The sequence below is a fragment of the Marmota flaviventris genome, chromosome 14 (genome assembly GCF_047511675.1).
Source record: "Marmota flaviventris isolate mMarFla1 chromosome 14, mMarFla1.hap1, whole genome shotgun sequence".
Taxonomy (NCBI): Eukaryota; Metazoa; Chordata; class Mammalia; order Rodentia; family Sciuridae; genus Marmota; species Marmota flaviventris.
The window spans coordinates 95,536,187-95,562,837 of record NC_092511.1 but is presented as its reverse complement, the minus strand read 5'-3'; the positions used below and the strand labels follow the sequence as shown (position 1 = coordinate 95,562,837).

The 26,651-nt window shown below is 35.8% G+C and overlaps 1 protein-coding gene across 6 annotated transcripts in view; it reads left to right on the top strand.

The window, feature by feature from the left end:
* Lims1 (LIM zinc finger domain containing 1) overlaps positions 1–13,860 on the top strand; it is a 146,553-nt gene extending 132,693 nt beyond the window's left edge. For 5 of the 6 annotated variants that reach the window (XM_027948929.2, XM_027948930.2, XM_027948931.3 and 2 more), the window contains exons 3-10: positions 695–761; positions 1,465–1,585; positions 1,913–2,062; positions 4,114–4,264; positions 4,697–4,789; positions 6,173–6,221; positions 8,057–8,132; positions 10,991–13,860. In XM_027948929.2, the coding sequence (XP_027804730.1) occupies positions 695–761; positions 1,465–1,585; positions 1,913–2,062; positions 4,114–4,264; positions 4,697–4,789; positions 6,173–6,221; positions 8,057–8,132; positions 10,991–11,105 (822 nt within the window). In that variant the 3' untranslated portion in view covers positions 11,106–13,860. Of the gene's footprint in view, positions 1–694; positions 762–1,464; positions 1,586–1,912; positions 2,063–4,113; positions 4,265–4,696; positions 4,790–6,172; positions 6,222–8,056; positions 8,133–8,328; positions 9,925–10,990 lie in introns of those variants that run through there. The other variant, XM_027948932.2, reaches the window with a different exon arrangement.
* The last annotated feature ends 12,791 nt before the right edge of the window (positions 13,861–26,651 follow it).

The following is a 26,651-nucleotide window of genomic DNA, read 5'->3' as shown; positions in this document are numbered from 1 at the left end:
CATCAATATGTAGGCGAATGGAGGAGAATGTAGAATTTTAGTAAAGAAGTAATGACCATTCAAAAGTAAAGCAAAAAGCATGACCTTACCAACCCCAAAGAAATATCAAGTAGTAAAGTGGAAGACTAATCAAGGTTTGGACATTAGAATGTTTATTGTTATTCTTTTGAGAAACTAACAACTGCAAAATAAAAATGTCAGCATATTTTTCCAGCAAACGGTAATTCCAGGGATGCCTGCACAGAGTACAAGAGAACAGCCTCCCCAGTTTCGGCAATTACTAGGTTTACATTTTTTTCCCTGGTTTTTACTGTTTGGATAATATGAATTGAAAGAAGAAATATTAATGACACATAGGGATAACCCCAAACAAAGAAATCTGAAGTATATTGTAAATGCTTTTTGTTCCTTTTTTATTCATTTTAAATGCTGGTGCTAAATTTCAACTGTCGTGATTTATAAAGAAATGTTATATCCTATTTATTTGTTTCTAGAATGAGGGGAGGATAACAATATTTGCTTTCTTCTGTAACCCCCTTTGAAATGTGCAGTATGAATTTTCTAAAACATTTTTACCCTTCAAAGGAAAAAAATCCTGATAGAAACACTTTCCTATATGTCTCCATGAAATAATTATATTTCTCTTGTGGTTGTGTCATATTTATAAGCTAATGGTACTTTCTTTCTTCCTCAGTTTGAAGGAAGGAAATATTGTGAACATGATTTTCAAATGCTCTTTGCTCCTTGCTGCCATCAGTGTGGTAAGTATGGCTGCTGAATGTGAAGTAAAAAGCAATTTCAAAAAGATTGAAGTCATTTATAAAACTGCTAAAATACCAACAGTAAAAATGATTTTTGATGCTCCTTATAAATAACTATTATAAGATGTACTTTATCTGTTCCCTTCTTATTAACATATAACAAATAGAAAAGTATCAGATCCTGAGAGAATTGAATTTTATGGAGAAAAGAGTAGAGAATTTTAGGAACTTAAGTGCTTAACTTGTATTTAAGACAATTCATGCTTATGGCTCTACTAGAAGGTTTCCAGGGGTTAGAGAAACTGAACAGAATGTTGTAAAGGTTTAATGAAGGAAGAAATTAAATATGGATTATAAGAAAGTATACAATAGGAACTGGGGTGTTAGCTCAGAGGGTAGCATGTGCTAGGTACTAGGTTCAATCCCAGCACAAAAGAAAAAGAAAGGAAGAAGATGCTATGGATTTCTGTTGTCTGTGTCAAGAATGACCAGAAATAACCAAACAGTATCAAGAAAGCCCCGGATATTAAAAGGAAAGCCAGATTCAGATGTATGATAAATCAGCCCCCAAATATGGCCACAAAATCCAAAACAAGGACCCAGATGAAATAAAGACCATTTTTTTCTAAATGGTGTTTACTCTGGTAGATAGTTTTTAACAAATAAGTGCTACACTGAACATCCTTTGTGTTACTTCCCACAGGTGAGTTCATCATTGGCCGAGTTATCAAAGCCATGAATAACAGCTGGCATCCTGAGTGCTTCCGCTGTGACCTCTGCCAGGAAGTTCTGGCAGACATTGGATTTGTCAAGAATGCTGGCAGGTAGGAGTTTCTCTTCCTTGTCAGATGTGGGTGGCTGAAGTGTCTGTTGCAAGTCATGTGCATTTGCCTGTGGGATGTGAGGTGCTGCTGAAGGGTGTGGGAACCCAAAGCATTGCCATGCTGCAAGATATCTGGTGCCCTGGGAAACAACCTTCATATGACACGTACAGCTGCTGTGTATGACTATGTGCCAGTACAAACACGGTCACAGGTGGAGCTCTGATTATTGGAATAATTTTTTCCTGTAGCGTGATTCTGCTCTATTAAGCACAGAAGAGATTTTTTAAACAAATACTTTCTTTAAATTTCCATTTTGTTTCTATTTAGACATTTATGTCGCCCCTGTCATAATCGTGAGAAAGCCAGAGGCCTTGGAAAATACATCTGCCAGAAATGCCATGCCATCATTGACGAGCAGCCTCTGATCTTCAAGAATGACCCTTACCACCCAGACCACTTCAACTGTGCCAACTGCGGGTATTCTGGTTTTTTTCCCTTTTATTGCATAAACAGTAAAACCAAAATAAAAGATCACAGTTATTTACATTTCTTTTCATCCAGCAAACTGAATTATTTTTCTCCACATTTTAATTTTACTGTGGAAAATTTTAGACCTGTCAAAAGGTCATAAGTGTGATGTGATATAACAAGCACCCGTAAACTCTGCCTTTAGTTTCACCAGTTAGTGTTTTGCCACACTTGAGTGTGTGCAGTGTACGCACTCTCCCCTCAGTTTGCATGTGTTTGTATGTGTGTGTGCATATGCAATAGCCTTGACATTTTTTTTTTAATGAACAGTTTGAAAGCCAGTTTTGAACCTGATGACTTTCAATATGCTTCTCTGAAGAATACTGACGTTTTCTTATAGAATCATAATATTTTTATTATATCTAAGGAAATCACCAACAATTTTACATCAGATATTCAGTCCACATTAAAACATCCACATTTAGCCGTAAAAGTGTTTTTATCATTATGTTTTTCTGATATAGTATCAAAAGATCTTTTTTCTATATACACATAATTTTTGCAGTTGTGATAATTAGGGTGCTGTCTTTGAATATACAAAATTAAATTTATATTTAATTTTTTGTCTTCAAAAAATCTCTCAGTGGTAGAGCACTTGCCTAGCACTTGCAAGGCCCTGGGTTCGATCCTCAGCACCACATAAAATAAATAAATAAAATAAAGGTATTTTAAAAAATCATGATAAACTTTTAGGGTGTGAATTTTCTGATTTTTTTTTTTCTCCCCAAGATGAGATGTTGTCCAGGCTGGGCTCAAGTGATCCTCCATCTTTAGCCTCCCAAGGAGCTGGGACTATAGGTGTATGTTACCATGCCCAGCTTTAGTACAAAAATTTAATATAAAAAGATTTGTTACTATGGTCGACATGAGCTTACATGCTAAATTATAATAGAAAGGAAAGACAGTAGATTAAGAATTTATAAAACAATTTGTGGTATAAGTTCAGACAAGTTATTTTTTATAATTGAATTATCATTTTGTGCCTTATCTAGTTTTCTTGCATATCTTTCCTCTTGTGTGATTTTTATCTGCCCATTGTTCATTAGTTGTATTCCTAAAAAATTATTTAAAATAGATGAAACTGAGCTGGATGGTGCAAGCCTGTATGTAATCTGAGCTACTCAAGAGACTGAAGCAAGAAGATCACAAGTTTGAGGCTGAGCTTGGCAACATAACAAAATCCTGTCTCAAAATAATAATTTTTTTAAAAATGGGAGTATAACTCAGTGGTGGAGTGCTTGCCTTTACATGCACGAGGCCCTGGGCTTAATACCCAGTACTGGATTGGGGGCGGGGGGGGGGGGACAGATAAATTTCAAACAAGTCCATTTGGCTAATTGGGGCTATCTCTGGCTGAATGTTTATTGGCACAAAATAATAGCTAACTTAAGCATTTGGAGAAGGAAAATTGGGGACATTTTGTTGTTTATTTTCCATTGGCCTAAGTTTACAATGAACTACATTCTAAACACCTTGTTATAATTTCAGTGATTGTTAGTAAATGGAACTGGTCTCTAAATTTCTCACTGTATGAAGAGGTAGTACTGAGTCTGCTCACTCTGGAAATCACTACTGTAATTTTTAAGGAATAAAAATGAACTCTAAGTGTGATACTATGACAAGGAAATAAAAAATATGCTGTGATAGTATGTAGATGTATAATATGATAAATTGGATGTATCTTAGTATTACTATAAAGATTTTGATTTTTTTTCCAAATTTTTCATTGGTGCATTATAATTATATTTAATGGTGGGATTTGTTGCTACATGTTCATACATATATACAATATAACAAGAGATGGTGATGTTTTGATAATAATATGAAACCTATTCAAGCCTATTAATTCAGGTTACTCTGATCACCTCTAAGAGGGAAAAATGTTACCAGGAATTATTATAGTAATATATTTTAAAACCTTCTAAAAAGTGTGCTAGTCATATTGATTGCCTGTTTTCTCTTAGTAGTAGTATTCACTTGGGTATCTTTCTCATGGACAGGAAAGAGCTGACTGCTGATGCCCGGGAGCTGAAAGGGGAACTATACTGCCTGCCATGCCATGATAAGATGGGAGTCCCCATCTGTGGTGCCTGCCGGCGACCCATTGAGGGACGAGTAGTAAATGCCATGGGTAAACAGTGGCATGTGGAGGTGAGTGCTAAATGGCAGGGGTAGTCAGTATTTTGAATTTCTATGGCCCAGGCATGCTAGCAAGATCAAGAGATTCTAAAGGTTTAATATGAGCAAATTAAAGATAGTTGAAGAATACAGAATATACACTGCTGTTGTGATCTGTGAGTAATGATGTGGGATGTGCACCTTGTTCTTAAAGCCTTCTTTTGAGGCAATCAGTGTCATGGTTCATATTCAGCAGCTGTTCTTCTATTATGGACACAAGATGTTCATTTTGTGTTGTTTGAGGCTGTGTCTTAAAGTAACCTATCAAAAACTCACAGACATCTGCATTAAGATCATTCTGTTGTTAATCATATATCTTCTCTGAGAATAGATTAACTTTGAGGTTACATTGTTAGATCAATATAACATGGCAATTTATTAATTACTTGTATTAATTTTTTTCAGCATTTTGTTTGTGCCAAGTGTGAAAAACCATTTCTTGGACATCGCCATTATGAGAGGAAGGGCTTGGCATATTGTGAAACCCACTATAACCAGGTATTGATCACATTTGTTGGATACTAGATATACTTTTATGAATTCAAGCTAATCAATATTTTAGTTAAAGAAAACCTCTTGGAAAATATACATTGGTCAGCAGAGATATGTTTTTTAACTTTTTGGGAAATAATTTCAGACTCAGAAAAGTTGTAAACTAAAAATACAAAGAATACCTGTATATCTTTTACTCATATTCACCATTTGCTTGATCATTTACATAGGTTTGATTTTTTATTTATTTATTTTGTTGTTGTTGTAGTTGGACACAATACCTTTATTTTATTTATTTATTTTTATGTGGTGCTAAGGATCAAACCCAGCACCTTGCACGTGTTAGGCAAGTGCTCTACCGCCAAGCCACAACCCCAGCCCCCATATGTTTGATCTTGATATTTAAAAACACATTCATATATATATATTTACAAATACATATATGTGTGTGTATAAAAACAGGCTTTTTTGATTTTGAACATTGGATAATAAATTCATCATGGTCCTTTACCCCTAAATACTTCATGTGTGTTGTCCAAGAATTCTAAACTCTCTTACATAACTATAATTACGAGTGTTGATACAATACTTTAACACATTTATTCCATTTTTTCACGTGGCCTGACAGTGTACTTTTAGCATATATTTCCTATTAAGACTAGACACAGTCTAGGGTTTTCGTGTTTCTTTAGCTTCCTCAATGCTGGAACATTTCTAGAGCCTTGAATAGACTGCTTTTCACATGGACTCATTTGCTGGTTCTTTTTGATTAGATTGAGGTGGTGTGCTGTTGGCGAGGACACTGCAGTGGCAGAGTGTCCTCCTCAGGACCCATTGCTACCTGATGGCATCCACCTAGGCATGATGCTGGCTGTACTGTAAATTGCTGTTTCCCCCTTTCCCTTGCATCTAATAAGCAGTCTGTGCGCAACCACTTTAGGACCTGTTCCTCATCAAAACTCCCCCAAGATTTGGCACCCCTTTGTGATTCTTGCCTGCTCAGGTTAAAAATGATAGTTGTCCAGTCCTTATGTGCTCCTCCCTCAGTCAAGCCCTCAACATTCTGCTTGAGCAAGAATCCACCATTCTTTCCTATCTGTAGGTACACTGATTTATCCATTTCTCATCCACTTGGACTCAAAAATTCTAGTATTTTTCATTAATTGTTTTATCATCTAGAAAGATTTTTCTTAAGTGATGAAAAGTAAATCAATTACATTGTAAGAAGTAAAAACTAGTAAAGAAACTTCTGCTGATTTTCTGTAAAGTTTGAACTTAGGTAACCAGCTATTTGTTTTTAAGTTATAGGAAGAACTGAAATTATATTGAATGTTCATTGTTCGAAAACTTAATTCTAACCCATATCTTGAACTTTTTAAAATTTTTCAGCTATTTGGTGATGTTTGTTTCCACTGCAACCGTGTTATAGAAGGTGATGGTAAGCATCTGTAGGTTTTATATGCACCATTTGACACAAAAACACTTGGGTAATGTAAAATTGAAAGAGGTTGATGATTGTTACTGTTTGTAATGTTATTATCATCAGTTATTTTTTCTCTGTCTTTGGAATATTTCTGATTTAAACTGTAGCAGAGAGATGATGATATCTAAGAGTTGGATTTGTTACTCATTTATGTACTTTAGGCCACTGCCACAGTGTTGTTAAACATGTAATTGTGAAAGCTGTTCCTGGCAGGCCCTCTGGAACAGCTATTCTCTGGATGCTCTGGCATATTTACTTGGAACAGTTTAATCTGCTATAGCAATTAGGAAGAGTCACTTTAACCCTGTACATGCTAAAACCTGGCAGTTGTCTGCAGATGTAACTAGAACTTATCACCCTTGTATGGTGGTAATTAGGCAGGGCTGATTGACTGAAACAGAGAGGAAGCAGCTGTGTTTGCTAATACTCACTTGCACAATTCTTCCACAGACTTCCTGACAGGGTTTTAAACAATACTGTTTTCAGTATGCTTCATGGTTCTCGGCAGACATCACCTAACTCAGGAAATATTTTCTGAAACATTGTTCATATGTAGTTTGTGAAATAGGCAGTTTAGAAAAATCTTTAGTACCATTAAAAATAAGGTTTCTTTCTGGGCTGGGGTTGTGGCTCAGCAGTAGAGCACTTGCCTAGCACGTGCAAGGTGCTGGGTTCGAACCTCAGCACCACATAAAAATAAATAAAATAAAGATATTGTGTCCAACTGCAACTAAAAATATATGTATATTTTTAAATTTAAAAAATAAATAAATAAAAGTTTCCAGTGGCTGTGGAGACTGAGACTGAGGAGGATCCTGAGTTCAAAGCCAGCCTCAGCAATGGGAAGGCGCCAAGCTACTCAGTGAGACCCTGTCTCTAAATAAAATAGAAAATAGGGTTGGGGATGTGGCTCAGTGGTCAAGTGCCCCTGAGTTCAAGCCCCAGTACCCCCCCAAAATTAATTCCTTCTATATGAGAAGTGAAGGAAGCTATCAAAGGAAGCTGTTTTTTTGTTTGTTTGTTTGTTTTTTTAATTGTTAACTTAGAATGAAAGACTCCTACTGGCAAAAAACTTAATGTCTGGATCTTTTAAAGTTATTATCTGGTTTATATTTCTTGAACCAACAGTGGTAGGGACAAAAACATAGCAGACAGTGCACTAGCCTGCAAACACTGTGTCCAAAAAATTTGTCTGAGCAACATAAATGAGCATACAGATTGCTGCACTGTCCACTGGACTGAAGGGACCCAATCTTTAGTGTAAGACGTAGTTCAGACCATTTGGATACCTCACAGATTCTTAAGGAAAAGGAAAAATTAGGGCTGGGGTTGTGGCTCAGTGGCAGAGAGCTTGCCTTGCACATGTGAGGCATTGAGTTTGATCCTCAGCACCAAGTAAATAAATAAATAAACAAACAAAATAAAGAGACTGTGTCCATATATAACTAAAAAATATTTAAAGAAAACTATAAGGATTGGAAAAGGCAGCAGTGATCTTCCTGAGTTGAAGCCTAAATCATGGAAGACATAAATATGTAGTCTGTATGTTTTTTTAATAATATGAAAAATAGACCTAATAAATTAACAAAATGGGTTGATTCAAAGCACTTTATTTAATGGCACTTAGCTTTTCAGCTGTTTGATTCTTTTTTAAGAAGAAACTCTCAAGAAAAAGGTTGTTGAGGCCCTCATTCAAGTGCCTTGGCTCTATTCCGGAGTTCATTGAAGCTCTCCTGCTTCCCATAGCAATGTATTTCCAAATGATGAGATTTCTCTCTCTCTCTCTCTAGTGGTCTCTGCCCTTAACAAGGCCTGGTGTGTGAGCTGCTTTGCCTGTTCCACCTGCAACACGAAGTTAACACTCAAGTAAGGCTCTGAAGTGGTCTAGTGTGAATCTTAAGACTGAAACTTTTGGGGTGATGCTTAAGAGAATATTCCTAGAATTTAAAAAGAATTATTTGATTCCTTATTTCTTCTTTCTCTTGAGATCTTCTGAAAGTGAAGTTTCTTCCTTTAATTGTTCCCTATTCTTTCTTCTGTTCCTTCTTTGTTCTGTTCAAAGGGATAAGTTTGTTGAAATTGATCTAAAACCAGTCTGCAAACACTGTTATGAGAAAATGCCAGAAGAATTTAAGAGGCGACTTGCCAAACGGGAGAGAGAAGCAAAGGATAAGGACAAGCAGAAAAAGAAAAAGCCAGTCTGTTTGTAAACTTTTCTGTCCCTTCTATCATCATTTTCACTACTTTCTTCTTTGGTTAGTCCTTCAGAATGTTTTTGTTCTGTTATTGTCTTTTGCATTTTTTTTTCTTCCCTTTTCCGTTTTTCTTTTTGGCATGTTTTTGTAGCCATCAGAGATTGAAATACAACTATTTGTCCTATATGGAGTTGATCCTTTGGCTTAATTATTAAAAAGCTTATTAATTATTATAAAATATTATAAAGCTTATTAAGATGCATATTTAAACCAGCTTGTGCACATATCTTTCCCTTAATCTGTAGATTCATCTCTTTTTTAAAATCACAGTATAGCATAGATATCATTTCTTTCAAGGGAAAGAGTTCCAATCTTTCAATAGTGGGAAAAATTTGAAAATATTTTTGTCTAATAATCACAGCTTTTAAAATCCTGATCTTTAGTTTCTTTGCCTTAAATAATTTGAGAAACTATAAGTATTGTTTGATAATTTTAAAACCACATGTGTTCTAAGTTCTGTATTCAGTTCTCTCTGCATGTTTCACATTAAGTAAGTCTGTGTCACGCAGTGAGGCATCTTCTCTCTGTGGTGGTTGAAAGTGTGCTTTCACATAGTGCCGGTGCACTGCTATTCATGAGTGCATTTCCTCCATGTTTTCAAACTTTCTGCTCCCTGATTTTTATGGGTAGTATTTCAATCTTTGTCATTCTGTCTGTTGAATTACTAAGTACATTTGTTTCATTTTCCCCTCATGGTTACCATTGTTTTGAGCTCTAAAAACTTTTCATTGTTTCAGTTTTCATGTTTCCTTATATAGAGGAATTAAAATGCAAGTATAAACTTAAAATGATGGAATGCATACTAAATAGTTTCTCTGAAAGCAGGAATAATTTAAACTTTTAAAAATGGCAGTTTTAATAGTTTTTGTTACAAGATTTTGGAATAAGTTTTTAACTTAATCATACTATTTAAATCAAACTGTAGCTCCTTGAAGCATTTGATTTACCAGTTGAAATGTAACATTTGAATTACCATCAACGTAGTGTCTCTATGAAGCACAGCTGGAAAATAATTCCTACTTTAGTATTCTAAAAATAGAAACATTTTCATTTTAAGTGTGAGGATTGGAATTAGCTTTGTTATTAACATTGCTCTTTAAAATTACCCTTGGGGCTGGGGTTGTGGATCAGTGGTTCAGTGCTTGCCTAGCACCTGTAAGGCACTGGGTTCTATTCTCAGCACCACATATGAATAAGTAAATAAAATAAAGGTCCATCAACAATTAATAAAAATATTTTAAATAAATAAATAAAATTACCCTGAACCAAGTCTAATGTACTTTAAAAGTACTGTAAAAAGAGGCTGGAGTTGTAGCTCAATGGTAGAGCACTTGCCTGGCACTGGGTTCAATCCTCAGCACCATATAAAAATAAATAAAGACATTATGTCCAGATACAACTAAAAAAAAAATATATATATATATATATATATATATATATATATATATATATATATATGGTAAGAACTATATCAGCAGATTTTATGTTTGTAATAGATGACAATGAACCATTAGGCTTGTTCTGCCGATGTTTTCTAAATATAATTTTACAGATTGATATACAGTTAAAAATACATAACCTTATAACTTAATTTTACAAATTAAGTTATAAGGTTATGTATTTTTAACTCAAAATTAGCCTGTATTCCAATAGGAATAAGCTACTATACTTCCTATTGGAAGTATATTACAGGTGGTCCAGAGGCCCTGAAAAGTTTTCTTCTCCAGGGCTTTTTACAAATAAATTGGTCATATGTATTTGTCTTAGCTTTTAAAAAAAGAATTGAGTTTTCCATACAACCACCAATTATGAAATATCTGAGGGAGACCTGATTACCTTTGTGTTCCTTAAGAGTGATTAAAAACTTTCCTTTATCTCCCTCCCCGACTTTTTGTCAGACAACTAAATTAATTAACCCATTATGATTTAAAATAATTTAAAAAAAGATTTAAGGTAAGATTTTTGTTGTTGTTGGCGGGTAGGATGAAAAAAGCATTTTAATACCAAGAAAGATGAAAACTTAGAGCTAATTTAAAATACTAAGTAATATTATTTTGCCTCAAATAAAGAATTCATTCGCATTATAAAAACCAATTTGCTTTAAATAAATTTATTCTTTAAGGTCTCATGGTACTTTAAAATGTGATTGATCTTGCTTATCTAAATTATGTTTACCTTAATTTTCCTGTTTACTTAGTACTAAGTAAAATGTAATATATATTCTGTGTTATTCAGATAGATGTATAGGAACAAATTTAAGGACTGTTGTTTTAAACTGATAATGTGAATTTTTACATTTATCACAGGAAGAATTAAGATTGGAGTTATAGTTCCTTATTCATATGACTATAGATATTAATCATATAGTGTCTTTATTTAGTCTAACTGAATTATTTCATATTATTTATATGTCTGTGTTTATTATATTTCCACTAATATCTTTTTATATATATTAATCATTGTCTTTAGGAATAAATTTGTGGAGTTTGACATGAAGCCAGTCTGTAAGAAGTGCTATGAGAAATTTCCACTGGAGCTGAAGAAAAGACTTAAGAAACTAGCTGAGACCTTAGGAAGGAAATAACTTCATTATACTTTTTCTTTTCTATACAAAAATGAGATTACCAATGTTACTTGAGTTGATCCACCCTTATTTAAAACTGTGTATTGCAAAGCTGTTGAGAGTTAAGAATAGTTTTCTTCATCTCTTCTGTCTCATTCAAAAAGTAATATAATCATGTTTAAAACACGGATGAAAATAAGATTTGCCTGTATACCCATATTAGTTTATTGACATTTTGACTATATAGCAAAAAAACCCACATGGTTAAATGCTAAATTTTAATTAAGGTTCCAAAGTGATGCATAACTGTTCAAAATGAAAGGAGTGGGCTTTTACCTGACTCAATTTTTTTTAAACAAATATAAACATTGTTTTACTTTGTGGTCAAAATTGCCTCCCACTGCTGTTGGAGAGGATTATTGGGAAGAAAAATAACCACCCAAGAAAAGCAAATCTTAGTATGTTTATCAAGCTGGTAGCTATAAAATGAGTATACACATTACCAAGACAAGAAACAAGTGTGTTCAGAACTACTTGATTTTTTTTTTTTTTTTTTGGTAAATGCAATAATTATTATGCTTACTTTTCTATTTTGTTTGTGAACTCTTCCTCTCTATAATTTACTTAATAGATAGTTGTAGCTAGCTAGTAGTATACATTTAAAGTTTTCTGGAAAAAAATGACACCAGGTATCTGAAAATACAACATACTTTATAATATTGGAAAAATAAAGTATTTTTAACGTGTTACATCAATTATGCTTCTAAGCTTAATGTCAAAACATGTATTCTTCAAATAGGATATGAAATTAAATTTTATGTAGCTTGGAATGTATCACTTAAGAAAAGTGAATGTGGGATTGGGGATGTAGCTCAGTGGGAGAGCACTTGCCTAGCATGCATGAGGCCTTGGGTAAAGTCCCCACCACTGCAGAAAAAGAAGGAAAAAAAAAAAAAGAAAGGATGTGTATGTATTGGTCATATATTTCCTTTATAATCATGCTAATACATATGCTTCATACATAATCAAACTTGCTTTGCCTTAGAAAATTACACTTTAATCAGGAATTATAGCTATTTCATATAATACCAACTAAAAGCTAAAAATAAGTGCATTGTCTGAGATTGGTAAACTCAAATTCACTTATCACAGTTAACTTAAAAAGTTTTTTCCCTCAATTTTGGAGAAAGCCTATAGATACCAATTCCCGTCATCTTATTAGACAAGAATGATGTTTATGTTCAGGTTTTCCATCTCAAATCTCATGATCAATTGGATTTATCTACTGTAAGTAGGAGGTATAAATTATAAAATAGTACTCTTAAACTGCAAGAGGGATGTTTTAATATCACTTTTAGGTCAAAATTAGTGAATTATTCTATTTTATTTTAAAAAATTATCCTGAAATTTCTGGTCCTTTCTTTTTGGATAAACTTGTTATATAAAGCTTTATGAACATTTTTAAAATGTTGCTGCTGCTGTATTATTTAAAAGGAAAGTTGCCAAGATAGACCTCTAGAAGGAAATTACTGGTTTTTCAAAAAATTTCTGACATGTTGCTTTGCCATAAAGAATATCTCAGGATGCTACCACTCTGCCATTAAAATGTGTTATGCATGAAGTAAATTTTGATCATGCATATTATAGAATAAATTCTATTTCTGTTTTTGATAACTTAACCAATTTATTTTTTAGTGTTCTTTTAGAGATAAAAGAATTATAAATGATCAAAAATAATCAATATATCATTGTAAGATTGTATGTGCTCAGTAGTTTAAAACAATCTTTGCATTTGACTAGAATCAAAATCCCATTGGTGTGCCTTTGTCAGCTAATAATGACCAGCAGTGAAAACCTTGAAAGTATTTATTAAATATTATACTATGCATATAGGCAAAATAGGACAGTTTATACTATAGGGTCTTGTATATACCCCTACATTAGAAATATGGATCAGAAAAGCAAGCTTTTGTATGTGTGTGTATGGTACTAGGGATTGAATCCAGTGCTTTGCATATGCTAGTCAAGTGCTGTAACATTGAATTCCATTTCCAGCCCTCGTTTATGTATATTCTTAATCACTTTGAAGATGTGTGGACTGAACTCTATTGCCTTTGTTTACATGTCATACATAGCCAGGTACCTCCGATAGTCAGAGGTCCACTGCTGTCTTCTCTTAGTCCTCTTTAAAAATATGAATTAACAATATTTCCTAAAGTTCAACTTATTAGACCTCTAGTACTTTATAGTATCTAGATACAGTGTTTTCTTCCTTGATAGGGGTATCATTGGAGCCCTTATGCATGGGAAAGGAGGAAGAAATTGAAGTTTTAAGTGAAATAGAAGATAAACTTGATCCAGTTCATATTTTACATTGGACTTTCCTTGGCTGCTGAAAAGCTCAGGCCAATAAGCAGCTCTTTGTTTAAAACAAAGTCCTACAAGGCAATCTGAAATAATTCATTGCTCTTGCCAAGTTTCAGTGTGCTCTTTTTTCTTAGCAAGCCTAATGTAATATGAGTAAAATATTCTATGGATAATGTTCAAAGCCTTATTAACATTGTACCTGAAATAATAGGTCATTTTGCCTCATCCATTTGCCAAAATAACCATTTCTCAGATAAGGAAATTTTGAGATAGGCTTATAAGCATTCTGTATTTCATTTTAGATTGTAAGCTCAATGGCAGGGAACTATATCAATAATTATGTTTTTATATAGCAACCATTGCAGTATACTCTTGGTGCTTAATAAATGTTCATAGTTATTAACAATAATCTGTTGTATATCATTTATTTATTTATTTATTTATTTAATGTTGATACAGCATTAGTGGGAGCCCTTTATTGTAGGACAACAGAGGTATTTATACATTTTACACAGCTTATCTTAATTAGCATAAACTAGATACATCAATCAACCAATAAGAAATCTCCACACTTAATGGCTCGCTGGCACTGGCGTTACTTCACAAACCACTCCCTCTGGCATTTTGCCAGGTGCCATCCAGACTTGTTTACAGACCCTAACATTTCTCTGGCAAAATGCCAGGCACCATCCTGACTTGTTTACAGACTCTAACAATTCCCCCTTTTGTTTAATTTAAATAACAACCATAGTGGTTTTTACACAAACACCATAAATAATCTGCTACAAGCAGAAGGGGAGGATACAAAATGTCACAATACCAAGCCAATTGATGGCTCCATGCAAGAAGCCCTTGGAAAAATTATACCAGCAATGACACCGTTTGCAAAGATACAAAGAGTTACAATTTGTTGTAGATTACAGTTTGTTGTCTCAGTCCAGGTAAAGTAGTGTCTCAATAGATTAACTCACAGTCCAGGTAAATCACAGTCCAGGTAAGTTCTGCAGGCAGCTAGCTTAAATCACAGTCCAGGTAAGTTCTGCAGGCAGCTAGGTTGATCCGAAGTCTCGTCCGGTTCTCAGCAACACTGGAAATTCTTCCACCCTCATTTTCACCGGCACTGGGACGAAGGCAGGAACTCCAGCAATGATGTTAAAGAAAATCCTATAGCATTCCATAAGAAAACAACCTTCTGAACAATTTAGTACGTTATCTCAAGGATTTTTACATTTGAAATAAGCATTAATAGTGCTCATTACTCATTAGCTTCCAGGTGTGGGAGAACCATTGTAGCTTAGTTATTGGCATTGAAAATGACCAAACATCAGGGACACCAGTAGCATCTTCTGCTGGCTGTAGTGCTTGGGCAGCCCCAGATGGCCCTGGGGAGTGTCCCGGACTCAAACTGCTACTGGGCACAGGGAGCAAGAGCCTGCGAGACTGTGCCCCCAGGTCAGGTCTAGATTTGGGCTCGCGGCAGTGAAAGAGCCAGCTCCCCGGCCAGGAGGCGGGGAAGGGCCAGTCGCCGCCGCCTCTTGGAAAATCCTTGCTGCGCTGTGACCGGCTTGCACACTCTGGCAGCTGCCTCTCCGCTTCACGCACCCTCCGGTAACGAACAGTATTTAGTAATAGCCTTTTGCTGCAACTTTTTTCCTGATAATCCTTCTTCTTCTGAACCTTCTTTTTCTTTCTGACTAGAGTTCCTGGGCTTCCATCAACACATGCCCTAACTATTCTTGGTTCCACTGGGGTGCCTTCTTCCTTTAGTAATTTACTTCTCACCCCTTCCATATTTTCGTCATAAAGACAATACAACATTTCAAGACAAAACAAAACACAAACATACTGTATCAATCTTCTCCATTTTCTCGAAATGGCCATTTTTCCTCTCGCCCTATCTGCCTAGGGACAAGCAGATTTGCTCCCGTCCTATCTAGGGAAGGGCAGCTTTTTTTTTTTTCGTCACTTACCCCCAAGTGTCCCGGGGCTCCCCATAACGGGCCACCATCTGCCGCAGCCCGGCTGGCTGGGCAAAATAACCGGGGTGGGGGGGGGGGTTAAGAATAACTTGTGTACGTTGATACAGCAGGAGTGGAAGCCCTGTTGTGTATCATTTAATTTGAATGACATAGTTGAAGAATATATATGAAGATCAAAATATTTATGCAATATTATAAAAACATGCTCTGTTCATTATACATGCTATTTATTTTTCAATTCTTAGCAAAGTACATACATGTCTTAATACAGAATTCATCAAGCCCTGAGTCACTATGTGTAGCATGTTGGGAAGATGCTGGTAGCCAGATCATTTCCTTCCAATGTTCAGTCATCCCTTGGCTCTTCACTTGCCTTAAAACTCCCTGAATAGGGAGATTCCTGGGGCTCTGTGTGAGTTGAGTCTTGGCATTTCTTTTCCTTCCCAGGGAAAGTAAGACAGGCTATTACAACTCCATATAGGAAGTATCCTGATGGAGTAACACGGCAGCGGCAGGACCTCCAGGGATCGGGGAAGGCTTTCTAGAGGAGCTGTACCTTGTGAGAAATGTTAGCCAGGCAAGGAAGGAGGCTAGAAGGGCCTCCCAAGTTGAAAGCTCTGTCACTTTCCCTCTCACCTCGGTTGAGGCCTCCATCATTTAGACTTACTGGTTTTGCCTAATACCCTTATTTATTGTAGTGCAGCCTCTGGAACTTGAAGTCTTAGCCCAGGCCTCCTCTATCCCATACCCAGAGAGTTAGATCTGGTCTCAAAAAGACCCAACCAACCCATGTTGCTTTTGCTCCAGCTGTCCTCCAGCTCTCTAGGGTGTAATTAAAAAGCTTCGATTTTCTGATTGGAAGACTATAAGAGAAGTTCCCGCAAACAAAAATAACAGGGAGGTTATTGAAAGAGTTGCTCAGGAAAGCAAAAACTTTATGTTATGAACCCCTGGGCTCCTTCCTAAATGGTTCCTGCATAGACCCATAGAATCCCATTTTACACACCAAGGACTTATGAGAACGGAACTAGGCAATTCCTGCTAACAAATATGCACACGTGCTATGGTCCCTAACTGGCCACTGGGTGGCACACAAGTGAGACAGAACTAAATAGCCTAAACGCTTGGTTAATTGACTGCTGAAAAAGGATCAGAACTTGTGGACTGAATTTAACCAGGAAGATTACCTACCTTGACAAAAATATCTGTGTTTGTGCGGCCGGCGTGTAGCTTGGTGCTAGAGTGCCCCCCTAGCGTGCGCAAGAGCCTGGGTTTGATCCCCAGTGCTGAAAAAAGTTCTGAATGGGATATAACTTCTTTCAGTGATGTTTTTTTCAACTCCACAATGTTATACAGTCATCCCACAGTCTTATACAAGCATTTCCCTCACTCGTAACAAGAGCCCCATTCATAGTAGCAGTCACACGGTTTCCCCCCATCCCTTCTCTGCCCCTCCTTTCTCAACCACTTGTCTACTTTCTGTCTCTGAATTTGCCTACTCTGGGCATTTTATAAAAACAAAATTATATAGTGTGGGCTTTTATGATTTGTTTCTTTTTTATGTGTATCAGTATTCAGTCCTTTTTATAATAATATAACTGTTGTATGACTATACTACTTTTTTAAAAAAAATCGCTCTTCAGTAGATAGACATTTAGGTTGTTTTCACTTTGGGCTGTTCAGAATGGTGCTGGGACTGGGGTTGTGGCTCAGTGATAGATCGCATGTCTAGCATGTATAGGCACTGGGTTCAATTCTGAGCACTGCATATAAATAAATAAGTAACATAAAGGTACATTGACAAATACACACACACACACACACACACACACACATATATATATAAATGGGGGCTAGGGTTGTAGCTCAGTGGTAGAGCCCTTGCCTAGCACTTGTGAGGCAAGTTTTACACTTCTTTGATTAAATTCATTCATAATTATTTTTGATGCTATTGTAAATGGGATTATTTACTTAATTTCAGTTTGTCCTTAGTGTGTACATAGACAACTGCTTTTTGTATATTGTATAACATTAGTGAGTTGTACTTGTTATCTATGATAGTTTTTTTTTTTTTTTTTTTTTTTGTGTGTGTGTGTGTGTGTTGTGCTGGGGATTGAACCCAGGGCCTTGTGCATGCAAGGCAAGCACTCTGCCAACTGAGCTATATCCCCAGCCCCTATCTATGATAGTTTGTAAGTTTTTTTGTTAGTTTGTTTTCAGTAGGATTCATTAGGGGTTTATATGCCTGAGATCTTGGTGTTTGTGAATATAATTTTATTTCTCACATTCCTATATGGATTTAAAAAAAATTAGTTGTAGATGGACACAATATTTTTATTTTATTTATTTATTTTTATGTAGCGCTAAAGATCAAACCCAGTGCAAGGCAAGCACTCTGCCACTGATATACAACCCCAGCCCCCTACATGGATTTTTAAATTTATTTTTCTTTTTAATCAATCTGACTAGAACCTCCAGTACAACAAATAGATGTAGTGAAATAAGACATTCTTGTCTGACCCATTCATTCGTTGTTGTTTGTTTTGTTGTGTTTTGTTTTTGGTACCAGTGATTGAACCCAGGGTACTTAACCACTAAGTTACATCCTCAGCACTTTATTTTTTTATTTTGAGACAGGGTCTCACTAAGTTGCCTAAGGCCTTGCTAAATTGCTGAGGCTGGCTTTGAACTTGCAATCCTGCTGCTTCAGCCTCCCAAGCTTCTGGGATTACAAACATGTGCCACAGTACCTGGCAACCCATTCATCCCTTCACAATTAGTATGTCAGCTGTGGAGTTTTTGTATATTCCTTTTATCAGTTGGGGACATTCCCTTCTATTCCTAGCGTGTGGAGTTTTTCTATCACGAAAGGTGGTTGGGCTTTGTTAAGTGCATTTTCTGAATCTACTGAGATGAATCTATTGACGTGTGTAACTCCCCATTTTCTCCCTATACCCTTCAGTTACTGGTGACCAGAATTTGACTTTCTATTCTATGAATTTGACTACTTTAGATACCCCATACAAGTGAAATCATACAGTATTTGTATTTTTGTGACTGGCTTATTCCACTTAGCATAATGTCCTCAAATTTCATTCCTGTTGTAGCATGTAACAATTCCCTTCACTTTTAAAGCTGAATAATATTATTTTCTGTGTATATACACCACATTTTGTTTATCCACTCACTTGCTGATGGACATTTGGGTTGCTTCTATCTCTTGGCTATTGTGAATAGTACTACTATGAATATATGTGCAATTAACTCTTCTAGGTCCTGTTTTTAATTCTCTTAGATATATACCCAAAACTGAGATTGCTAGATTATATGGTAATCCTATTCTTTTCTCTTTGAGAATCCTGTTTTCGGTAATCCTCTCCTTTCACTCTATTAAACTTTTTGCTTACTACTCTGTTTCGCTTGAATTCTTTCTGGAGAAGTCACAAGGCCCAGCACAAGGACTACAGTGGCTGCTCTGACTCAACCGAGCAGGCCCCCAGTTCCATAACATTTAAGACTCCAGTTCTTTGAAATTTATTGATGTTTGTCTTTTGCCCTAGCATATGGTCTGTCCTGGAGAACGTTCCATGTGCACTTAAGAAGAATGTGTTTTGCTATTGTTTTCTTTTGGGGGGGAGACTGGAGATTGAACCCAATGCTAGCTAAGTTGTCTATTGCTGAACTACATTCCCAGACTTGTCATTTTTTTCTTGAGGCAGGGTCTCATTAAATTGCCCAGATTGTCCTTGGATTTGTCATCCTCCTGCCTCAGACTACGAAGTAGCTGGGATTATAGATGTATGCTACCGTATTTGGCTGTTGTTAGCTGTTTCACAGATATCTTGTTTGTTTATAGTATTGTTCAAGTCTTCTATTTCCTTTATTATCTGGGTCTAGTGTATCCATCCAAGATTGTTCTTTAATATTTGGTGGTTGAGCTGGGAGTGGTACACCTAACTATAATCCCAGCTACTCTGGAGGCTGAAGCAGGAGAATCACAAGTTTGAGGCCAACTTAGCAAGATCCTGTCTCAAAAAATAAGAAGGGCTGGGGATGTAGCTCAGTAATAGAGCACTCTTAGGTTCAATCACCGGTACACCAAAAAGAAAAAAAAAATGATGGTTGAAAGCAAAAATTGTAACATTAGTGGAGTTTATGATGCATGTAAATGTTACATAAAGAGGGGAAAGGTAAAGATATGTATATAGTTTATGTTTTTCTACATTTCCGCCTGAAATAGTAATATATTCATCCTAAATAGTCTTGACAAAGTTAAATAACTTGCAATCCTTAGTATCAACATAGTATTCAAAGAAATATTTTCAAAAGCAATAAATAAATTAGTCCCAATGCTAAAAATTATTCCAAAAACCAAAAAGAAGGCAGAAAAAAGTTAGAAGAGGTTCATGTAAACTGGGATAAACAGAAACATAATAAAATGATATATAGTCAAACACCAATAATCACATTAAATACAAAAGAAATAAACTTAATAATTAAAAGATATTGTCAGAATGTATAAAAACAATATCCAGAGGTATGCTGTTTACATGCAATTTGCTTTAAGTGTGATATATGTAGATTAAAGATAAAGGATGAGAAAACATGCCATAAAATATTAACCAAGAATGGGAGCAGGGCCTGGGGCTGTAGCTCAGTGGCAGAGCACTTGCCTAGCATGTGTGAGGCATTGGGTTCAATCCTTATCACATAAAAAATAAACAAAAAATAAAATAAAATAAAGGCATTCTGTTCATCTACAACTACAAAAAAAATATTTTTTAAAGAGTGGGAGTGGTCAGGGGCCGGGGTTTAGCTCAGTGGTGGAGCAGTTGCTTAGCACATGTGAGGCATTGGGTTCTGTCCTCAGCACCACATAAAATAAATAAATAAAATAAAGGTATTGTGTCTCTCTACAACTGGCTAAGTTAGCTTTTTTTGCCATGTGACTAAAAGAACTGACCAGAACAATTATAGAGGAGGAAAATTTTATTTGGAGGCTTTCAGAGGTCTCAGTCTACAGAGAGCCAGGTCCATTCCTCAGGGCTCAAGGTGAGGCTGAACATCATGATGGAAGAGTATGGCAGTGGGAAGCGGCGCACATGATGATCAGGAAGCAAAAGGGAGAGACTGCACTCTCCAGATACAAAATATATACCCCATAGCCTTGCCCCCAATTAATCACTTCCTCTAGCTACACCCCACCTGCCTCCAGTTACACTCAGTTAATTCCATCCAGGATGAATTCACTGATTAGGTTAACACTCTCACAACCCAATGATTTCTCCTCTGAAACTTATTGCATTGTCACACACATGAGCTTTAGAGGGACACCTCACATCCAAACCATAACAACAACTAAAAATATATTTTTAAAAAGAGTTTGATGCTGGGGTTGTGGCTTGCCTAGTACGTGTGAGGCATTGGGTTCAATTCTCAGCACTACCTTAGAATAAATAAATAAATGGCACATTTTTTTTATCCATTCATCCACTGAAGGACATCTAGATTGGCTCCACAGTTTAGCTATTGTGAATTGTGCTGCTATAAACATTGATGTGGCTGTGTTCCGGTAATATGCTGTTTTTAGGTCCTTTGGGTATAGTCCGAGAAGACGAATAGCTAGGTCAAATGGTGGTTCCAGTCCCAGTTTTCCAAGAAATCTCCATACTGCTTTCCAGATTGGCTGCACCAATTTGCAGTCCCACCAGCAGTGTATGAGTGTACCTTTTTTCCCCCTGCATCTTCGCCAGCACTTATTGTTGTTTGTCTTCATAATGGCTGCCACTCTTACTGGAGTGAGATGGTATCTTAGAGTAGTTTTAATTTGCATTTCTCTGATTGCTAGAGATGATGAGCATTTTTTCGTATATTTGTTGATTGATTGTATATCCTCTTCTGAGAAGTGTCTGTTCAGGTCCTTGGCCCATTTATTGATTGGATTATTTGTTTTTTTGGTGCTTATCTTGTTGAGCTCTTTATATACCCTAGAGATTAGAGCTCTAGCAGATATGTGAGGGGTAAAAATTTGTTCCCAGGATATAGGCTCTCTGTTTACTTCACATATTATTTCTTTTGCTGAGAAAAAAACCTTTTTAGTTTGAATCCATCCCATTTGTTGATTCTTGGTTTTAATTCTTGTGCTATAGGCGGATGGCATTAGAGAAGATTATGCTAAGTGAAGTTAGCCAATCCCAAAAAAACAAATGCTGAATGTCTTCTCTGATATAAGGAGGGTGACTCAAAGTGGGGTTGGGAGGGAGAGCAAGGGAGGAAGATTACCTCTAGATAGGGAATAGGGGTGGGCGGGAAAAGGAGGGAGAAGGGGAATAGCATGGATGGTGAAAGGAGGCCCTACCCTTATCATTATAAAAAATACGTGTATGAAGATGTGAATTTGTTGTCAACATACTTTATATATAATCAGAGATATGATAAATTATGGTATAATGGTGTATTAAGAATTGTAATGCAAACATAAATAAATAAAAATTTAAAAATAAATAAATAAAATAAATTTTACATAATGATAAAAGCATCAATTCACCAAGAGACATAACAATCCTAAATGTGCTTGCATCTAACACCAGAACTTTAAGTTCACAAGGCAAAAATTGACAAAATTAAAGGGAGAGATAGACAAATTCAAAATTATAGTCAAGAGATCTCAATACTCCTGTCAGTAATTGAAAGAACTATTAGAAAACCATCAAAGAACAGGAAAACCGAACAACACTACCAACCAACTGGATCTAATTGAACTTTGTAAAACACTCTACCTCAGACAGCAGAATACACATTGTTTTCAAGTGCACACAGAACTGTTCACCAAAATAGACTATGTAAGACTGTTGCCAAAAGTTTAATCCTTGTCCCTGATGCCAATCCAGTAATGATATGGTTTTGAGAAAAATGTTTATTGCTTTTACTACCAAAAGAGAAACACAAGGGACTCAAGGAAGATTAACTCTGTCTAGGATGAGGAAGAAAGGTAATCCTATTTCCTGTGAGATTAGGTAAGGGAGAGATTAGGGAGGAGCAGGGAGAGAGGAAGAGAAAGAAACACCATTTTAAAAATAAGCCACAGTGGCAGAGCAGCAAGGGTTATATTCAAAGCATCAAGTGGACCACTGTTACAAGACAAACCTTAAAAATACCTATGTTCTCTGACCATAATGGAAGTAGACCAGGAATTAGTACAAGAAATATAACTTGAAAACTAAACAAAACTTCTAAATAATCCATGTATCAAAGAGGAAGTCTCCAGGAAAACTTAGATGCAAAAATTCTCAAAAAATATTAGGAAATAGAAGCAGGTAGTATATAAAGTGTTAACACAAATTCTGCCATAAAAAGTGTAAAATATTTATTTATTTACACTAAAATATATTTAGTTTAAAAATATTAAAAAATAGAAGCAGGTAATATATAATATGTTAACACATATTCTACCATAAAAAGCCATGAGATTCTCATCAGTGGTATATCATGGACAAACCTTAAAAGTTACACTAAGTCAAATATGACAGATATTATATCAAATATGACATTATTATGAGATGCCCAGGATAGGCAAATTCATAGAGACAGAAAGTATAATTGAGGTTACTGGAGGTTTGTAGGAGGAGAATAGGAAGTTATTGTTTAATGGATATAGAGTTTCTATTTGAGATGATCAGGAAGCTTTGGAAGTGGATAGTGGTGATGATCACAAAATATTGTGAATGTACATAATAACAGTGAATTGTACACTTAAAAATAAAGCTTATATTATGTGTTTTGCCACGATAAATGAACAAAGACATCACAACTAGGATTTATACTGGTAATTTAAGGATGCTAAAATATTCTAAAATCAATGTGACCATTTAACAACTTAAAGAAGAAAAATTACATCATATCAATTGATGCAAAAAAAAATATTGACGTAACTCAGAGTTCATCCATTATGAAAAACTGCAAGCAAGGAATAGAAGAAAACTTCTGTAGTCTGATAAAGGCATCTATAAAATATCTACAACTAATTTCATTATGAAATAGGAGAGAATGTCCTCTCTCACTAGCCTTTGTACAATAAGTCCTAGATATTAAAGTTAGGCAAGATAATGAATAAAAGGCATAAAGATTAGAAAGGAAGACATAAAACTATTTCCTATGTGTAAAATCCCAAAACCTACAAAATATCTCTTAGAAAAGGGGCTGGGGATAAGGCTCAGTAGTAGTGCATGCGTGAGGCCCTATGTCCAATGTCCCATACCGCCAAAACACAAACAAAAACCCTCCTAGAATAGGTGAGTTTAATAATATCACAGGATACAAGTTCAACACACAAAAGTAAAATGTGCTTTTTATACTATTAATGTACAATAGAAAGCTAAAATCTAAAATACAATAACATTTGTATGATTTAAAAAAAAAACTGCTATAAGAGTGGGCACGGTGATGCACACCTGTAATCCCAGTCGCTTGGGAGGCTGAGCAGGAGGATTACAAGTTCAAAGCCAGCCTTAGCAATTCATCGAGGCCCTAAGCAATTTAGGGAGACCCTATTTAAAAAAAAAAAGTAGTGGGTGCTGGGGATATGGCTCAGTGGTTGAGCTCCTTTGGGTTCAATCTCTGGTACCAAAAATAAATAAATAAATAAATAAACCACAGAAAACAACTAAAAGTACACTGTGTATGAGATGTTTAATATTACAAAATGCTAGTATATTTGAAGAAGATCTAATTAATGGAGAGATATATCATTACCATGGAATAGAAGACATAGTAAAGATAGAAATCTCCCTGTATTGGTCTATAAACACATTTCCAAAAAAGTTCCTAGCAGAATTTTTCATAGACATAGAAAACTAACATTTGTCTTAACTAACACCCCCCCAAAACAGAAAATTTTTATATGATTATTTAACAAAAATATCCATTCTATTAAAAAAAAAAGGAGTGATCACCACTTTGTGCCTCTTTCTATGCTTCCTAGTTCCTCCTTTTGCCTGTACCATTTCTTCCAAAAGAGAACTTTTTGGAACTAATTCTAAAGACTTTTTCAATACACAAAAATAAATTTATTTCTCTGCACTCCAATGTACAACTGAAAGCTGAAATCTGAAACATAATAGCATTTACATTATTTTTTAAAATCGCTGTAAGCAAACAAAACAATAAACATTGCTGGAAAGATTAGACATCTGTATAACAAAAAAAAAGGGGGGGTGGTAAGGAAATGGCAGAGTATGTGCTTAGAATACATGAGGTTCTCAGTTCGATCAGCAGCCACTCCTCTAGAAAAGCCTCTTGATATAAATTTTCAACTTAATACAAAAATTAACTCAAGGACTGGAGCTGTAGCTCAGTGGCAGAGCGCTTGCCTAGCCTGCATAAGGCACTGGGTTCGATTCTCAGCACCACATAAAATAAACAAAATAAAGGCATTCTGTCCATCTACACCTACAAAAAAAAAAAAAAGATTTTTTAAAAGATCAAAGTGGATCACAGATCTATATGTATGTAAAGGGTAAGGCAGAAGAAAATTGTACTGGCCTGGAGTTAGGACAAGATTTCTTAGACATGATACATTCTGATCTTTTTGTAACATTTGATGTTATTGACTCTTCTCTCTTTAAAACTGCTTTTTTACCTTCTGGAATGCTGTGCTTTTTGGGTTTTCCTTCAGCCACACTGATTACTGTAGGAAGCATCCTGCTATTTACAGTCTGTTCAGGTTGAATGTATGAACAACAAGCAATAGAAACATTCAGCACTGTGCTGCCCAGAACACTACCCACACAGGGCAAGCAGCACTTGAAATGTGCCTGGTGCTACTGAGCAGCTTAGTTTTTTATTTAATTTTAATGAATTAGTTTTTTTATTTTTAAAGTTTAGTTAATTTAATTTTAATGAATCTATCTTTTCAACCCTAAATTTTATGAAATTGAAATACAAATCAAGTATTCTTGATGAAAATTTATCATACACAGTTGCAAAGCAACCCAATGACACCCTGTCTCTAAATAAAATACAAAAATAGGGCTACAGATGTGTATCGGTGATTGAGTGTCCCTGAGTTCAATCGCCAGTACCCGTGCCCCCCCCCATAAAAAAGAGATCTGCTTGCCTCAACCTCCTGAATGGCTGGTACTACAGAGTCACACCCCACAGTGTGGTGCACAGATAAACACAAACAATTTTAAGTTAGGAATAAACTTGTCAAAGGAGGTGAAAGATCTGGAAACTGGAGACTATAAAACACTGAAATAAGTTGGAAGAGGATACAGATAAGCAAAAAGTTATTATTATTATTATTAATAATAATAATAACTATATTTGTCAAAGTAATCTACAGATTAAATGCTATCTCTATGAAAAAAATCTAAGTGTATTTTTCACAGAAATAGAAAAAACTATCTTAAAATGTGTATAGAACTTCCTCCCCCCAAAGAAAAGCCAAATAGGCAAAGTAATTTTTTTTTGGGGGGGGGGTGGTGTGTGCCGGGGATTGAATTCAGGGGCACTTAACCACTGAGCCACATCCCCAGCCCTATTTTGTATTTTCATTAGAGACAGGGTCTCACTGAGTTGCTTGGTGCTTTGCTTTTGCTGAGGCTGGCTTGGATCTCGCAATCCTCTAGGCAAAGCAATTTTTAGCAAAAAGAGCAAAGTTGAGCTGCGGAGGAGGAGAAGCAATGTGACCACATACAGGCGGAGGAGGGATCCACCGTGCTGGGGCTCCTATTTGCCAACAGTAGCTCTCCCAGCCTGTTTCCATCTAGAGACAACAGCCAGGATGATGACCATCACCAAGGTCCCTGCAGACCTGGTTATACCAAGGTAACCCTTGTAGCCTACTCCTCTTGATTCCTCTTTCTATAATCTAATGCCTATGATCTAATACTTATGATCTAATACCTCTATATTCTCACCTACTACTTCATATACCCCACATCCTATAAACCCCTGCTCTTTGTCCACCATTAGAAACTATAGGCCCTTATGCAAACCTACTACTTATATTGTAGATATTAATCAAACACATCATTTGTTTATTATGACAAAACTGTAATCGTATAACTAGGAGCTATTTGTTTTAAGGCTGCATATTGTTTGCTGCAAATATTGTTCTCCCCCTTAAAGGCAAGGTATTGGTAACCTGCAGGGACACTACAAGATTGTAGGGTAGAAACTGTAACACCTCAGAACTGCACTGCTAGTGAGGAAGACACTT